Source organism: Saccopteryx leptura, chromosome 2 (assembly GCF_036850995.1).
Source record: "Saccopteryx leptura isolate mSacLep1 chromosome 2, mSacLep1_pri_phased_curated, whole genome shotgun sequence".
Lineage (NCBI taxonomy): Eukaryota > Metazoa > Chordata > Mammalia > Chiroptera > Emballonuridae > Saccopteryx > Saccopteryx leptura.
The window spans coordinates 273,070,695-273,088,935 of record NC_089504.1 but is presented as its reverse complement, the minus strand read 5'-3'; the positions used below and the strand labels follow the sequence as shown (position 1 = coordinate 273,088,935).

At 46.5% G+C, this 18,241-nt stretch overlaps 1 protein-coding gene and 2 pseudogenes across 2 annotated transcripts in view; 2 read left to right on the top strand and 1 right to left on the bottom strand.

The window, feature by feature from the left end:
- The first annotated feature begins 784 nt into the window (after positions 1 to 784).
- LOC136391997 (calponin-2 pseudogene) lies at positions 785 to 6,504 on the top strand (annotated as a pseudogene).
- Positions 6,505 to 11,605: 5,101 nt separating this feature from the next.
- The window catches only part of UTP25 (UTP25 small subunit processome component), a 33,011-nt gene continuing 26,375 nt past the window's right edge, over positions 11,606 to 18,241 (top strand). For both annotated transcript variants that reach the window (XM_066361823.1, XM_066361822.1), the window contains exons 1-4: positions 11,606 to 11,809; positions 13,158 to 13,197; positions 13,780 to 14,011; positions 16,616 to 16,786. In XM_066361823.1, the coding sequence (XP_066217920.1) occupies positions 11,703 to 11,809; positions 13,158 to 13,197; positions 13,780 to 14,011; positions 16,616 to 16,786 (550 nt within the window). In that variant the 5' untranslated portion in view covers positions 11,606 to 11,702. The remainder of the gene's footprint in view (positions 11,810 to 13,157; positions 13,198 to 13,779; positions 14,012 to 16,615; positions 16,787 to 18,241) is intronic.
- Positions 14,439 to 14,863, bottom strand: LOC136393433 (small ribosomal subunit protein eS19 pseudogene; annotated as a pseudogene).

Here is an 18,241-nt window from a genome sequence, read left to right as displayed (position 1 = left end):
CTCTGGTCTCTTAGTGCATGACTCACACTTGCATTAAGGAACTTGTCAAACTGTGATACCATGGAGAATCATCTACTTCTAGACTGCTCCCTCCTTCTGGATCATGGGCTCCCTGAGACCAGGGCCTTTGTTTGATTTTCACATAAATTCCCCGGCACTCACCATATGCCCAGCATGCAATCAAGGACAACTTAACAGATGCCCTCCAGGTCCTATACTGAACCCAGTGGCATATATGAACTCATTTAGTACTTAATAGGTGACTGAGATTTGAATCCAGATCCATCAGAGTTGTAACCCTGCTGTTGTAATCCCTTTGTGAACCTGCCTTTCCTGAGAAGGACCAGTCAGCAAATGAGAAACAACAGCAGCTTTCCTGCCCCCACAATGGTGGCTCCTCCTCAGTCATCTTGCTGGTTCCTCATCCCCCCCCCCCAGGCTTTTAAATGTGTGGGACCCCAGGGCTCCGTTCCCAGGCCTCTTCTCTGTATTGATGATAGGTGATCTTGTCTGGTCTCACTCACATACTGACAACTCCCATAAGTGCATGGGCATCCTGGCATCCTGGATCTCTCCCCTGAACCCCAGATGTGCTCCAGATGTGCACACACTTTTGGCTACCTTCTGGACTTCTCCATTGGCTGTCTAATAAAACTCTCAGGCTTAACATGCAAATCAAATGATCTTGACATCTGTTGGACACATGGATACAGGGTCTCTGAGGCCACAGGACAAAGGAAGGACAGAAGTTAACAGCTGTGGGGAACAGGCCCATGCTGTAACCATGCCCCCCACATGGGTGGTATGGATTTCAAAAACTGAATCCACCACAGTATCAATTTAGGATGATTATATCAGGAGAAACCTGAGATACCAATTTCAAGGGATACTGAGCCTGACCAGGTACTGAGTCAGTGGATAGAGCGCTGGTTTGGGACACAGAGGACCCAGGCTCGAGACTCTGAGGTCACCGACTTGAGTGCAGGCTCATTTGGCTTGAGCGTGGGTCACCAGCTTGACTGCAGGGTCAGTGGCTTGAGCGTGGGATCATAGACATGACCCCATGTTTGCTGGCTTAAGCCCAAAGGTCACTGGCTTGAGCGAGGGGTCACTGGCTCTGCTGTAGCCCCCCAGTCAAGGCACATATGAGAAAGCAGTCAGTGAACAACTAAAGTGCTGCAATGAAGAATTGATGCTTCTCATCTCTCTCCCTTCCTATCTGTCCCTCTCTCTCTCTCTCTCTCTCTCTCTAAATGAGAGAGAGAGAGAGAGAGAGAGAGAGAGAGACTGAGAAGTGGAAGGAAATACTTGGTAAAAATATGAAAAAGTCTCCAAAGTGTTGGTGGGCAACATTATTATTATTATTATTATTATTATTATTATTATTATTATTTTTGTATCCTTCTGAAGCTGGAAATGGGGAGGCAGCCAGACAGACTCCTGCATGCACCTGACCGGGATCCACCCGGCACGCCCACCAGGGGACGATGCTCTGCCCATCCAGGGCGTCGCTCTGTTGCGACCAGAGCCACGCTAGCGCCTGGGGCAGAGGCCAAGGAGCCATCCCCAGCATCTGGGCCAACTTTGCTCCAATGGAGCCTTGGCTGCGGGAGGGGAAGAGAGAGAGACAGAGAGGAAGGAGAGGGGGAGGGGTGGAGAAGCAGATGGGCGCCCCTCCTGTGTGCCCTGGCCGGGAATTGAACCCGGGACTCCTGCATGCCAGGCCGACGCTCCACCACTGAGCCAACTGGCCAAGGCCAGGCAACATTATTAAGTAACTGCTCAGGGGCATCAAAAAAGGAAGATAGAATAGCCTTGTCACACATATCAGACAGCACTATGATATCTCTGAAGTCCAGATCTGATCACACAACCCCCTCACTTGAAATCCTTTAATGGGATTGGGCCTAACCCCCATAGCAAGGCATGACTGGCCTTTAATAGACTGACTCTCACGTGCCTACCCTTGCAACCTCTCCTCTCCCACACATCCTCCATAGCAACATGGACCACGTGCAGTTCTCCAAACATATCTTTACACCTTTGCTTGTGCTATTTCCTCTCTCTGAAATGCTTTTTCCCCATGTGTTTACCCAGGAAACCCCGACTGGGCACACCCTATTTAGCTCCCCATGATCCTCCCCCAACAACGGAGTGTTTCCTTATCCTCTAGGTTCCTAGAGCCCTTTGCACATCCTTCTTTTTTTTAATGTTTTTTTTAAATTAATTTTAGTGAGAAAGGAAGGGAGAGAGGGCACATACATGAGAGAGAGAAAGAACATCAATCTGTTCCTGTACGTGCCCTGACTGGGGATCGAACTGGCAACCTCTGCACTTTGGGACTATGCTCTAACCAATTGAGCTATTCGGTCAGGGCTGTACATCCTTTTAATACAGTGCTTAACCTATGACAGTGTAATTATTTGTTAATTGCTTTGTTTCCCTACCTGGATTATGAGATCTTTAAGAGAAAAATCTGAGGTCTGAGCTTTTTAAATCCCTGATGCCTCATGCCTGGAATACAGTATCTGTTTAGCAAATGTTTTTTTTTCCTTTTTTTAAATTTCTTTTTCTTTTTTTTCTGAAGCTGGAAACGGGGAGAGACAGTCAGACAGACTCCCGCATGCGCCCGACCGGGATCCACCCGGCACGCCCACCAGGGGGCGACGCTCTGCCCACCAGGGGGCGATGCTCTGCCCCTCCGGCGTCGCTCTGTTGCGACCAGAGCCACTCTAGCGCCTGGGGCAGAGGCCAAGGAGCCATCCCCAGCGCCCGGGCCATCTTTGCTCCAATGGAGCCTCGGCTGCGGGAGGGGAAGAAAGAGACAGAGAGGAAGGAGAGGGGGAGGGGTGGAGAAGCAGATGGGCGCTTCTCCTGTGTGCCCTGGCCGGGAATCGAACCCGGGACTTCTGCACGCTAGGCCGATGCTCTACCACTGAGCCAACCAGCCAGGGCTTGTTTAGCAAATGTTTGATAAATGAAGGAACATATTCATGCCGAACCTTTACCAAAAAATATAAAAAACAGTGTAGTTAGACCAGTACTCCACTAGAGAGAGAGATGTAAACCTTTTCCCCCAGCAGAGCATTTTGGGTTCATTTTTAGATTAATATAATCTAACAAAATATTTCTGTTTTATCCTAGACCCAAAGTAAATCAATCTCTGATAGACCGGAAGTAGCATGTTTATTAAAGGGCACTACAGGCCACGCTCTGGGCTTGACCATGTGTAAGTTGTTATGGGTACAGAGGAAGAGAAAGGGTAGGAACTAGTATATGTCATAATATTTTGCATTTCTATGTTATTGTAGAGTGTATTTAAGTGCATTACAAAGCTTTTCTTTTCTATGACATAATCTCATTTTCTAAAATATTCTCCACCTAGAAAGCTATTGCTCCATACACAATACACACTGTGGGACCCGATGACTACACAGCTTTCTAATTTCCTGTTCTTCTGTATCCTTCATATCCTGTTTTGAACACACACACGCTGTTCATAAAGTCAACTGGAACACTCATACAGCCTAAGATCTAGAGTCCAGATTAATTTTGAGTTCAGTACTAATGTTTAAGGAATGTGGCTGATTACAGATGCCCAATGGCAGCGGATTTCCCCTTCCCCACTTGACCCCCAACCCAAATCACTGTCCCCCCTGCCTCCCTAGCACCCAGAGTTTATCAGTTCCGCATTGACCACAGTGTGTTGTGATCATTTGTGTATTTGCTCATACCCGGACAAGACAGCAAACTTCTTGAAGAAATGGGTGGAAGTCTTTTTATTTTCTTTGTATTTTTCCAAAGTGTGTGTGTGGTGGGGCAGACAGACAGACTCCCGCATGTGCCCAACCGGGATCCACTCGGCATACCCACCAGGGGGCGATGCTCTGCCATGGAGCCATCCTCAGCACCAGGGGGCCAACTTTGCTCCAATGGAGCCTCGGCTGCGGGAGGGGGAGAGAGAGAGAGAGGAAGGAAAGGGGGAGGGGTGGAGAAGCAGATGGGTGCTTCTCCTGTGTGCCCTGGATGGAAATCGAACCCGAGACTTCCACACGCTGGGCCAACGCTCTACCACTGAGCCAACCGGCCAGAGCCAGGCCCGCATAAGTCTTATTCTTTCTCCTCACCTCAGCTGCTTGCGTAGCACTGGGCACACAGTACTTAGTAAATTTTTTTTTTGAATGAATAAATAAGCCCACTTCATTTTAAGGGTAGCAAAAGACTGATTTCTGCCAGCACACTCAGGGAGAGGCTGGATTGTGTTGGGGTGTACATAGACATATACATATGCATGTGGTGAAGGGGCTGGTCTTGTACGTAGGAGACTCTGATTTCAGGCCTCCAGGAGGAGACAGATACAAAGACACTCACACTTTCCCCAGAATCCTCCCAAATCAGTAGCTGAGATGTCTAAACTTTTACCATCAGAGTCATACCTTTGGATTATATATGGCTCTGTGTCAACATGTCTTGAATTTGTGTGCCTCATTATAACATACATTTCAAAATTCAGACATCCCCTGTATCTGATCTGTATCCTCAAGCTCTGACTTCCCCACCCCACCCTTGAGAATCTCAGGTAGACCTCAGCTTACATTTTGTAACTTGCATTAGAAAGTGGTTGGGCCCTGGCCGGTTGGCTCAGCGGTAGAGCGACGGCCTAGCGTGCGGAGGACCCGGGTTCGATTCCCAGCCAGGGCACATAGGAGAAGCGCCCATTTGTTTCTCCACCCCTCCGCCGCGCCTTCCTCTCTGTCTCTCTCTTCTCCTCCTGCAGCCAAGGCTCCATTGGAGCAAAGATGGCCCGGGCGCTGGGGATGGCTCTGTGGTCTCTGCCTCAGGCGCTAGAGTGGCTCTGGTCGCAACATGGCGACGCCCAGGATGGGCAGAGCATCGCCCCCTGGTGGGCAGAGCGTCGCCCCCTGGTGGGCGTGCCGGGTGGATCCCGGTCGAGCGCATGCGGGAGTCTGTCTGACTGTCTCTCCCTGTTTCCAGCTTCAGAAAAATGCAAAAAAAAAAAAAAAAAAAAAAGAAAGTGGTTGGTTTATGTCTTTTCAAACACAGTTGTATATCAAATAAGCTCTCTCAAAACATATACACCATCATGTTTTCAAGGGATTAAAACACATCAAATTGTATAACTAAATTAATAATGACACCAAACACAAAATCAAAAACTTAAATACCACAAGATGATCTAGTGAATTGACTCCTTGTGTTGAAAACTAGTAACTGAAGGGAGAGAATCGATCCTTTATTGTACCTATATAAACTATATCATTGGGTACCCAAAATTTAGGTAAGGAAAATGGTAGAATTAGAATATCTTGCCCCTATGACAGAAGTAGAATGAAACCTCTAATGAGTAACAAATTTCGACATTAAGCAACCAATGGCCAGTCATGTCACAAAATCAAAGGCAACCAGATGTTATATGCCTCCTGATGGAAATATTAAATACCAATGATGATGAAGTCTGATCAAAATTCTAGGTCCAATAATCTCTTCACAAGAAACATAAAGAACAATAGAACCCAGAAAACCAGTAAAGTGTAGGCGCCCACTATCATTATACCCACCAGGCCAATGGTCCCACTGCCGGCAGGAGCTCCACACAGTTCAACAAGGGCCGCTCCTATAGGCTTCCAGCCAAAGTCAAGAACCAGATCCTGTCCAGATATGACTCTCAGAAGGAAGTGGAACTCCACAGCAGGGTGGAGGGACTCATGGTCCCAACTTCCAGAGGGTTCTGGAGGACGGAATTATCCTATGCACACTCATGAATAAACTGCAGCTGGACTAAGTCCCAAAGATTAACCGCTCCCTGCAAAACTGGCACCAGCTAGAAAACCCCTCCGACTTCATCAAGGCCATGGGCAACTGCAGCATGAACTCCCTGGGCCTGCTCGAGGCCAATGACCTGTCCGAGAGCGGAAAGCTGACACAGGGGCAGGTGTCTCTTCTGGTTCTGGCAGGGAAGGCCAAGACAAAGGGGATGCAGAGTGATGTGGACATCAGCATCAAGTATTCAGAGAAGCAGGAGTAGAACCTGGATGATGCCACCATGAAGGTAGGCCAGTGTGTCATTGGGCTCCAGATGGGCACCAGTAAGTGTTGTGCCAGTCAGGCCTGGTGAATATGGCATGAGAAGGCATCTATAGAACCCCAAGAATCACATACTGTCATCCATGGACCACTCAACCATCAGCCTGCAAATGAGTGCCAACAAGTGTGCCAGCCAGGTGGGCACGGTGGCTTCCAGGACCCAGCGGCACATCTATGACACCAAGCTGGGGACCGACAAATGTGAGAGCTCTTCTATGTCTCTGCAGGGCACCAGCCAGAGAAGCCAAGTCTTTGTCCTGGGTTGGCAGATATATGACCCCAAGTACTGCCCACAGGCCCAGTGGCTGACGGGCTCCAGGATTAGCAAGCGACTGTCCAAGCCCAGGGAAGGCCCTGCAGTACCCGCCCCCCCACTACCAAGAGGAGGCAGGCTACTGAGGCTCCCTCACATCATTGCCTCATCTGGGATTTCAGGTTTTTCTGTGTTTTCGTCTTGTTTTTCTATGTGTTCAAGTGCTTCCAGCTAAGGGTCTGTGAAGGCCAGATCCAGATGCATATAGGGTTGGGGGTTCTTGCCGGGGTACATCCAGGAAGGCAAATTTCCCAACAGCCTTTGGGCCAAACTGTGGGCAAGGCCAGGAAGAAGAAACCTGTGCAGAGAAGGAAACTGGCTCAAAGGCTTTCCGTTGCTTCAGTCCCTCTTTCCTTGTCTCTGCTGATCAGTTTGTGGTTTCTGAACCCATAGAAATTTCAGGCAGTTTTAACAAAATTTAAAAAAAATTTTCTGGGGTAATGGGGTAGGAATGGTGGAAGAAGGTGATAGGAAGGAAGTCCTCTGGGAGGGGGCCAGTCCTCTGGGAGGGGGCCAGGCCACAGTCCCCTGGTATTTTAGGCATTGTGAGGGACTGGATTGCCCCAGGACCCTCCCAGGGACCCAGTTAGGAAACTGAGGCCCAGACAGGACAGTGGAGTTTTATGTGGTTGAGGCAAAGCAAGACCCTTCACCCTCTCCATCTCCCCCCAACACCAATTACAGAACAGGGACCCCCACAGGGAGGCCTTCCCTGGGACCGTCCAACCCAGGAGCCCTGGGACTGAGAGATAATGTGAAATACCAACTGTGGACTACTGGCAATAAAAACCTCTTTTAAGGGGGGGAGGGGGGACCCAGCAAAGTGTAAAAACACAAAAAACATATTTATAAGACAATCAGAATTTGAACACTGACAGGAAGCCTGATGATATTAAATAATTATCACTTTTTGTAGGTGAAATAATGCTGATGTGGCTGTTAATTTTTTTTTTATTTTATTCATTTTAGAGAGGAGAGGGAGAGACAGAGAGAGAGAGAGAGGAGAGGCAGAGAGAGAGAAGGGGGGAGGAGCTGGAAGCATCAACTCCCATATGTGCCTTGACCAGGCAAGCCCAGAGTTTCGAACCGGCGACCTCAGCATTTCCAGGTTGACGCTTTATCTACTGCGCCACCACAGGTCAGGCCAGATGTGGCTGTTAAAAAAGAACTCTTGTCTTTAGAAAGCCATACTAAATATTTTTACAGTTGAAATTTTTACAGTTGAGAACTGACTTGTGGTGGCGTAGTAGATAGGGCATCAACATGGAATGCTGAGGTCACCGGTTCGAAACCCCAGATTTGCCGGGTCAGTCAAGACACGTATGGGAGTTGATACTTCCTGCTCTTCCCCCCTTCTCTCTCTCTTTCTCTCTCCTCTCTAAAAATGAATAAATAAAATCTTTTTAAAAAGGAAATATTTACAGTTGAAATAATATGGTGTCTGGGACTTATTTCAAAAATAACACAAAGGCCCTGGCTGGTTGGCTTAGTGGTAGAGCGTCGGCCTGGCGTGCAGAAGTCCTGGGTTCAATTCCCGGCCAGGGCACACAGGAGAGGCACCCATCTGCTTCTCCACCCCTCCCCCCTCTCCTTCCTCTCTGTCTCTCTCTTCCCCTCTCGCAGCCGAGGCTCCATTGGAGCAAAAGATGGCCCGGGCGCTGGGGATGGCTCCTTGGCCTCTGCCCCAGGCGCTAGAGTGGCTCTGGTCGCAACAGAGCGACGCCCCGGATGGGCAGAGCATTGCCCCCTGGTGGGTGTGCCAGGTGGATCCCGGTCGGGCGCATGTGGAAGTCTGTCTGACTGCCTCCCCGTTTCCAGCTTCAGAAAAATACAAAAAAAATAATAATAAAAAAAATAACGCAGAGGGGTACTAGGGGGTAGGTGGGCATATATATGAAACAAGATAGCCTTGTGTTGATAATTGGTGACTCTGAGTAATGGGTACATGGGAGTGATTATACTACTTTGTCTACTTTTGTATATACTTGAAATTTTCCAAAAAAAAAATTTTATTAAAAAATTATTAACACCTTCCTGAACATTCTTCTTTTATTAAATTTATTGGGGTGACACTGGTTAATTAAATTATACAGGTTTCAGGCACACAATTCTATAATACATCATTTGCATATTACAATTTATGTGTTCACCATCCCAAGTCAAGCTTCCCTTCACGACCATCTATGTTCCTTCTGCTTCCTGCCAGTCCCGTTGCCCTCCTATAATCCCCACACTGTTGTCTGTCTGCAAGTGGTTTTTTCTTTCTTTGTTTAATCACATCACCTCTTTCCCGCAGCTCCCTGAACATTCTGATATTCTTGTCCTAAGGGATAACTATCCCTCTCCCACTCCTTGAGATCATTATCCTGGGGAGTCTCCTGGAAATTGCAAATACCCTGGGAAATGTAGCATTAATTCCTAAACATGTCTTTACAAACTAGCATAAACGATTAGTCCTGGACTGCCTCTACTCCTGAAAAGACTGAGTGCCTGAGGGTAAAAGAAAACCTTGGAGGAAGGAAAAGGAAGCCTATCTGTGGGAAGGAGAAAGTGAAGAACAAATTTTACCTTCATTATACTTTTCCCAGAACCTTCACTATTTGGCACAAATATCTTCTTTGTCTGGGTTTTATTAAGAGAACTTTCACTTGTGGTGGTGTGGAAAAAAAACATTCAAATTCTGGACTCTCAAATTAAAATGCCACAAAGTATCCCCTTTTATGTTGTCAAAAGCTAATGTAAATAATTTCAGGAGAAAGGGGGGCCCCTTTCCCATTGCTCAGTGAACCAATGAGGAGGCCACTTGGGTGGAGCTGGGCACATTTTTGCCTGAACCTGGGAACAGTCTAGACCTGTCCGCAGGACTACAATGATGTGGAAACCAAGAGAGTAAGGAGTCACCTCAATTGCTCAAGAGTATAGCTTTTTATAGATCTCTGGAAGAATACCAAGAAACTGGTTGCCTCGGGGGAAGGAAGCTGGGCCACTTGGGAGAGGGTGGGAGGAGGGAATAAAAGTCTGAGTCTTTATTGTCACAACCAGGTTATACTGTGATTAGCGCCTTAAAATATATGATGACATTTTACACATAGCCTTTTGTTAACATAAGTGACTGTGCCTTTTATCTTGCCATTAGACAGAAGACAGATGTCTGTTTGTGTATGGGTTCCTTAGCTAGGCCAGCTGCCGGCACCAACCGCTGTTTGCATATTTCCCTGATACTCCTTCTACCTGCCCTCCCTACCCCACCTCAGCCTCCCAGAATCTAATTAGGAGTAGTAGATGGCCACGAGAACTGACAAGACTAGGATCCTAATAGTTCCAATACAACTTCTGCAGGTGTGACACAGTATCGGGCAAAGCTCAGAGTTTCCCACAGAAGCACCCTGAGTAGCAGAGCCGAGTGAACACTCTTTCATGGCTCCTGTTTCACCTTAAAAAATCAGGTGAATTTTGTGGTTATGAATTACCACTTTGTTTTTATAGAACATGATCTTATTAGTTATCCTTAGGAGAAAAGTGTCATTGTGTTTGTCCCCTGGTCTCAAGCCCTGCACACTCTGCATGTCCCTGGAGTACTGAGTCCAGTTTTGTTTTTTTGCTTTGTCTTTTATTGAGGATAGTATTTACATACATTAAAATTCACCAATTTTTAAATGTACAGTGTGATTAATTTTGATAATTATATACAAAGTGTAACTACCACCATGATCAAGGTATAAAACGGTACTCCATTGCTTCTTTTTTTTTTTTTTTTTTTTTTTGTGGCAGAGACAGAGAGAGTCAGAGAGAAGGACAGATAGGGACAGACAGACAGGAAGGGAGAGAGATGAGAAACATCAATTCTTTGTTGCGGCTCCTTAGTTGTTCATTGATGTGCCTTGACCGTGGGGCTACAGCAGACCGAGTGACCCCTTGCTTGAGCCAGCGGCCTTGGGCTCATGCTGGTGAGCCTTGCTCAAACCAGATAAGCCCGCGCTCAAGCTGGCGCCCTCGGGATCTCGAACCTGGGTCCTCCACAACCCAGTCCGATGCTCTATCCACTGCGCCACCGCCTGGTCAGGCTACTACTCCATTGCTTCTTGGCCTTTGGCTAAGATCAGGTGTAAAAGGGTTACTGCACCTTAAAATGTTTTCCATCCCCCTTTGCCCAGCGTTGATTTTCTAAACACATGATCATATTCTATTGCTTCCTCCTAACATCTGGCTCTCTGGGTGATTTTAGGAAAGTCACTTTAACTCTCTGGTTGTGTGTCTGCTCTTGTAACATGAAAAATGTAGGAACACATCTGTTTCTATGGACTTTCCAAAACTTTCAGACTATGAGGGGTGGGATCAGGACAGAATCTCAGTCTTGCGTGTCCATTCTTGATATAGGACACATATGTCAGGGATAAGAGCCGGTGGTCACATGAGAAAGACTTAGGCTTCCATCTATCTCTCTTGCTAGTATGTAACCTTTTCTTTCTTATTTTACAGGGACAGAGAGAGAGAGTCAGAGAGAGAGAGATAGATAGGGACAGACAGACAGGAACAGAGATAGATGAGAAGTATCAATCATTAGTTCCTCGTTGCGACACCTTAGTTGTTCATTGATTGCTTTCTCATATGTGCCTTGACTTGACTGCGGGCCTTCAGCAGACCGAGTAACCTCCTGCTCGAGCCTGCGACTTTGCTGGTGAGCCTTTTGCTCAAAGTGGCGACCTCGGGGTCTTGAACCTAGGTCCTCCACATCCCAGTTCAACGCTCTATTCACTGCGCCACCGCCTGGTCAGGAAGTATGTAACCTTTTCTAAGCGTCACTTTCCTTATCTGCAGTATCAGGCTAGTGTCCTGAGTGAGGATGAAGTGAGATGTGTGGCCACCCTTACTATATTGGTTGGTATATTTATAACAGTATAATATAATATAAAGTCACTCATTCAACCATATCCGCTACTACATGTTTACGCAAGTTGATTCCCACAACCAAAACAGAAGCACAAAGCACGCCCACCCCCTAACTCACCGCGGGCGGCCCCAAGCCTACCTGCCAACGTTCCAGGTAGGACTCCGAGAAGGAGCGGGCACGCGCGCCTGTGCTGCCAAAGAGCCTCGCTAGGGGGCAGAATCGGAAGCAGAAATTTCTGACGCCTGTCGTACAAGCGCGACGTAAAGCGGGACTGCTTTATGGCAACCTGCTTCTGCCGTAAAGCGCTGTTGGCGAGCCCACGCCGGCGGGTAGAAGATAGAATTTTTGGGTGTGTTACGCTGGTTTTGAAGGCGGACAAATTTGATTTTTGTTATGGGGAAACGCGGGAGCCGGAGCCGGAGCCAGCTGCTCAGCACCCTGACTAAAAAGCAGAAGAAGCATCTTCGGGATTTCGGCGAGGAGCATCCATCCTATGACAAGTATGGAGGGGCAGGGCTGTCAGCGTCTTTTCCTGGCGTGAGCCCGGTTTCCCGGGGCTGGGTCCGCGGGTCTCCCGTGAGATGGTGACCGTGCTGCTCCCGCCTCTGCCCACGCTTCCCTGGCGCCCGCGTGCTCAGGGTCGGGCTTCGCGGGTGAGGGGACTGGCGACATTCCGCCTGGGACGTGGTTCTTACGGGTTTTCCTGCCTTTTGTTGAGCCCGTACCTTTATGCCAGGCCACATTCCCGCTGTGTGTCGGCTGGTGTGTGTATGGTCAGAGATTGTCTAGATTGATTTTTGTTTTCTTTAAAGAATTGTGGGGCCCTAGCCGGTTGGCTCAGTGGTGGAGCGTCGGCCTGGCGTGTATGAGTCCCGGGTTCGATTCCCGGCCAGGGCACACAGGAGCCCATCTGCTTCTCCACCCTCCCCCTCTCCTTCCTTTCTGCCTCTCTCTTCCCCTCCTGCAGCCAAGGCTCCATTGGAGCAAAGTTGGCCGGGGCGCTGAGGATGGCTCCATGGCCTCTGTCTGGGGCACTGGAATGGCTCTGGTCACAACAGAGCAACGCCCCAGGTGGGCAGAGCATCGCCCCCTGGTGGGCATGCCGGGTGGATCCCGGTGGGGCTCATGTGGGAGTCTGCCTGACTGCCTCCCGGTTTCCAACTTCAGAAAAATACAAAAAAAAAAAAAAAAAAAGAATTATGGGGCCTGACCTGTGGTGGCACAGTGGATAAAGCGTCCACCTGGAACACTTGAGGTCGCTGGTTTGAAACCCTGGGCTTGCCTGGTCAAGGCACATATGGGAGTTGATGCTTTCTGCTCCTCCCCCTTCTCTATCTCCTCTCTAAAATGAATAAGTAAAATCTTTTAAAAAAAGATAAAGAATTGTGGGACCTAGGACATCACAGATCTATCCAGTTACAATGAGGAAACTGATATATCGGTAGATGTGGGTTCCTCTGTAAGTGTCCAGACTCTTAGTTACCCTAAATGCTCGTCCCACTGCTTTGGGCCGCTTTACCAGAAATTTAGAGGGGGTCTTCTAATTAAGAAATTTGCTAGAAAAGGTGAACCTGAGGTCTTTTATTTGCCAAACCTAGCCATCTTTTGGATGAGAACCAGTTGTTGTATGACTCTAGTATCTGTCATGTGACCTCGTGAAGCTTTTCATTTGTCAGTTGTTATCTATTTGTCATATTCTTACACTCTCCGTCCCAGTGCATGTTGTTTTTACGTGGCTATAGTTATAATGCGTTTATAACGGTATACTCTGCCTTTTTCGTTTATAGCTGTATCATTCGACTTTTCTCCTCACTGCTACATACTCACACATTACTTGTTTCTTCTCAGGATTTCCAAAAAGGAAGCAAAACCACAGATTTGTCAACTGGTAATGCTTTATACCTTCTTTTTAGTGATTGGTTCTGGGTTGTTACTTTTAAAATTATATGTAATAATAAAGATTAGCTACAATTCCACTTTATTTTAGATGTGAGCTGTTATTTTAGTGATATTGCTTCATTTTAAAAGCAGATGTCTGTGGCAAGGCCATTTTGATAACTACAACAATCACCGGAGTTTGAACTACCCTGAGAGATCAATTTAGTAGAACCTGTTAAGGACACATACCACTACTTTTTTTATTGTATTGTAATTTTTCTGTTGATCCTTTAAAGTGTCTGACAAATAGGTTAGATCTCCTTATATAGCCGAAAGCTTTATGTCAGCTTTCTTCCCATGTGGAACATTAGCAGTTCAAAGAAGATGAAAAGCTGCTAGGGTCTTAGCTAGGTGATCTATTTTAGACAAACGTGATGCTGGACGTGCTTGCATGGATAGGATTGCATACGAACAGAAAAGCTAATTGTATTGAGGAAAGTCTGAGTCTCTTACGCTATTGGTGTGATGATAGCCATGGGGAAGCAATGAGAACAACGTCATTTTGTTTTTAAAATTCCCCTTTTCTTTTTAGTCAGAGAGTTCAGATGATTCGAATTCTGAAAGTGAAGCAGAGAGTGAACCAGAACAGGTTTCTGGGTACCACAAACTACTCGCCACATTAAAGAGTGTTTCTGAGGAAGAGGAAGAAGATGAAGAAGAAGACAACAGTGCTCCAGATGAGGCAGAAGTGAACAGTGAGGATGGTGGCAGTGATGTCAGCTTGGAAGAAGAGACAGCAGCAGAGTCTGCTGAACTACGGAAGGGTAAGTGTCTTTCTTGTGGGTTCATCATCTGAGCCAGGACCATAGACAGAGTGCCCCATGGGCACAGTGCCCATTACTGTGTGAGCTGCCTGGAAGCACGTGGAGTCAAAGCAGAGGTTCATAACCTTGTTGGGCCTCAGTGATATCTGTGAGAGTCTGATGAAAACATAGGACCTTCTTGCTAGAAAAATGCAGAAGTAACATTTTTGCTTAGGATTTCCAGGACTTCATCAAAGTTTCCCTGAATGAGAGGAAAGAGAACATAATTTTGCTTTTGTGATGGTCTCAATTTATTAAAGAGATTACTGTTCATCAGAGAAACCTAATGTAATGTAAAATGGACACAAAAGTTTTCAAGGAGCAGTTATTTTTGTTGTTTGTTTGTTTTACACAAATAAGACAGTTTATTAACCCCGCATCATTTGTTCTAATGCTTCTTGTTGGCAGCTACTACCTGTCCGGCCACTCTGTCTAGATCTCTCTGTCCATGAGGTGTCAGTTTGCGACCCCCATCCTGGTCCTTTCTGGCATGTTCAGTCCCTCCAGGGCTTGGAGGACCTGGCAGGCCACGTTCTTGGAGGCTCTGCTAATGTGGCTGGGCACGACAGCATGTCTCTGCCATCCTTGTAGATCTTGGTCATGGAGCTGACTCCCACACCACTCCGTAGGTGCAAGTGCCGCACCGGAAGCAGCTTGTGCATAGAATCAGTTCTCACATAGGGAGCAAGCTCTTTATGCTTGGCCCGCTTGACAGTGTCCACCCATTTAGGGACTTTGAGTTTCTGTACTCTCTGAGGAAGGTGCCAGAGCTCTGGTGAACTCCTGTTGGTTCATGTCTTTTACTCCAGGCATCGCGCGACCTCCGCGCTGCCAGCCAGGGGAAAAGCAAGGAGCGGGTTTTCATGGGACAGCCAGATATAGGGTGTTGAGATGCGGAGTGGTCGCATGCCATCCGGGCAAACAAGAAGAGTTGGGATTGAAATCTTAAAGGAACCCTTTCTCACTAAGACTTCTAGGTGACTTTTTTCTTTAACTTTAAAATCAACTTTATTGAGTGTGATTTACATACAATAAAGTATACCCATTTTAAGTACACAGTTCACTGAATTTTGACAGATGTGTAGGCCTTTGTTATTACCATCGCAAGGAAGATACAGAACATTTCCAGTGCCTCCAGAACATCCCTTCTTGTCCTTTCCCAGCAGCTTCCCATCCCTGGCGTCAGGCCGCCGCTCACCTGCTCTCTTTCACTATGGTTAGTGTTGCCTGTTCTAGACATCTGTGTAAATCAGGGGTCCCCAAACTACGGCCCGCGGGCCACATGCGGCCCCCTAAGGCCATTTATCCGGCCCCCGTGGCACTTCTGGAAGGGGCATCTCTTTCATTGGTGGTCAGTGAGAGGAGCATAGTTCCCATTGAAATATTGGTCAGTTTGTTGATTTAAATTTACTTGTTCTTTATTTTAAATATTGTATTTGTTCCCGTTTTGTTTTTTTACTTTAAAATAAGATATGTGCAGTGTGCATAGTAATTTGTTCATAGTTTTTTTTATAGTCCGGCCCTCCAACGGTCTGAGAGACAGTGAACTGGCCCCCTATGTAAAAAGTTTGGGGACCCCTGGTGTAAATGGAAGCATACAGTGTGTACCCTTTTGTGCTTTTGTGTCTGGCTCCTCATTTTGTGATTCATCCATGTTGTTCATATTTTAGTAATTTATTTTTTATTGCTGGAGTAGTATTTCATTGTCTGAACATGTCTGGGTAACTTATATCTCACTACCTTAATGCCTATTTTCCTTACAGAGTTATTTTTTTCTATAAGATGTTGCACACCGTTCCTAGTATTTTAATTCATTAGTTTTACTGGGATAAAAATTCATTGCCTCCAAGTTAGGGATTTTTGTTTTGTTTTTTCATTTTTTGTTCCTGTTTTTGGATTTTTCCAAATGAGTTTTCTTTTTTATTAAAGAAGTAATATATATTTTCTGTAAAAATTCAAGAAAGTGTATAGTTAACCTATATCTCTACCACCGAGAGAAAAGCACATTTAACATTTTGTGTAACCTTTCAGACCATTTTTTTGTGGACAGGTACAAGTATGCACATATATTTGTGTGTATGTGTATATTGGTCTCATACATTTCTGTTACTTAATTTTTTCCTTTAATAATATATCATGATTCAATTAAAAAAGAATAATATATCATGAAATTTTTTTCTATGTGTTTAACTGGATTCATATTAGCTTCTTAATTAGGTAGTATTCCATTGTAAATGATATGTGTTAATTACCCCATTGATAGAAAATGATGAAATCTTTTTCCCAGTTATTTATTATAAAATCCAGTGCTGCTTTGAACATCTTACATATATGCTTAGTGTACTTTTTCTTGTTGTCATCTTAGAATAAGTTCCTAGAATTGGAACTAGGTCAGCAGTCAAGCTTAATTTTGAAATTTGTTTTTTTCCTGAATTTGCTTAGAAGTGAATAATGGCAGTGAACATCAGTATTGATATAAGCTAAGGAATTAGATTTTATTTGTCAACAGAAATATAATTGTATTTATGACTAAGTAATTTCACAACATGTTCCTCAAAATTCAAGGTAAGGTCTTACCTGCTGATCCTGAGGAAAAAGATGGGGAAGCCCCACCTGGCACGTCAGAAGAATCCCCGGAGGAGTTTACAGATGCAAAACATGAGTCCCTTTTCAGCCTGGAAACCAATTTTCTGGAAGAGGAAGGTGGAGCCAACTGTTCTCTGAAAGCATCACAAGGTCAGAGCTCAGTGTGGACTGTTGAATGCAGCAGGTGCTTAGTGTAGGGGTTGAATGCTAATATACATTATCCTGTTGTTGAATGAGTAGCAATAAAAACACGTACTTTAGCAGCTAGATAGAGACCTGGGAGGAAATACCATATTTTTCACTCCGTAAGATGCACTTTTCCCCCCCAAAAGTGGAGGGGGAAATGCCCATGTGTCTTATGGAGCGAATGTTCATTTTTTTTAGCTGCTGCAGGGCGCTGCGCCAGTAAATATATGTAGAGTGAGCACCAGCACGAGTGTAATCATACCCCCCATGGTGGTGTGCAGAACCTGGCATCTGCTGAGTGATCTGGTTCTGGTTTCCACAGTTGCATGCAGTGCAGGAGGGAAGGCGAGCAATGTTGTGTGGGTGCATTCACCTGGCATCATCCAGACGTGAGAGGCACGCTGCAGCAGTGGAGGGCTGTGCTGCAGCTGCTGGAGCTCTGTGTGATGTGCTGATGTCACTTGTTGCCAGCCTAATAGCATCTCATTGGCTGGCTGGCAGATAGGGGCGGGGCCAAGGGTGCGAGGCACGTGCAGTGAGCTGGGAAGCCAGTGCAAGCACAGGCAACAGCAGAGAGAGCAGGCTGTGTTGCTCATATCCACCAGTTTATTCCAGCTGTAATCCAGGTAGTTTACCTATATAGAGACATTAGAGTAAAAAATAACTGGACTTTCCCTAGTGCAGCAGCAGGGGGCATCCTGAATTAAAGAAGAACAACAACCTGAATGGGTGTTCCTGGAGTCTAAAAGACTAGGGCCAGCAGATTTACTATCCTCTAGATCGCCCATAAACACTCACCATTTCTGGGGGTTTCACACCGCATCTTCACAGCTAAATCACGCTCCTGAGCCCAGCCATTCAGATAAGCTGGACACCTGAGCATGCCGCAGACCACAGTGGGACCGGGGATGCGGCCGTTTCCTCCAAATACTGGAGCTCTGTCTGATACAAGGCCTTATGCCATGCATAACATGCATAATATGCGTGGCATAAAGTGCTGATTGGACCAGAGCCCGCGCATGTGCCATGGGAACATGGGAAAGGTACGTTTTATGAGCAATCCAGGGAATTTCATATGGCGGGTATCCCAAGTTGGGATGCTCCAAGGAAATGGACCAAAACCCTGTATTTTGGTCCACTTTAAGTCGCCCCCTTGTGGCATTGGTCCTTCGTACTACCAAGAACTGCTGATACTTACCATACCTCTTCTAGAAGCGTTCTATAGCAGCCACAGAGCAGCCCATCAGGCTCACAGGGCATGCAGTAACGTGCACAGCTGTACAGCAAACATGATAGACTGCCTGCGGGCATGTAGGGCACAAATAGCAAAGTGGTAAGTATCAGCGGCCCTATTTCCAGTGGTGCAGAGGGCCAGTGTACACATCCCAATTTGGGATACCCCTGCTGTGGACTAATGGG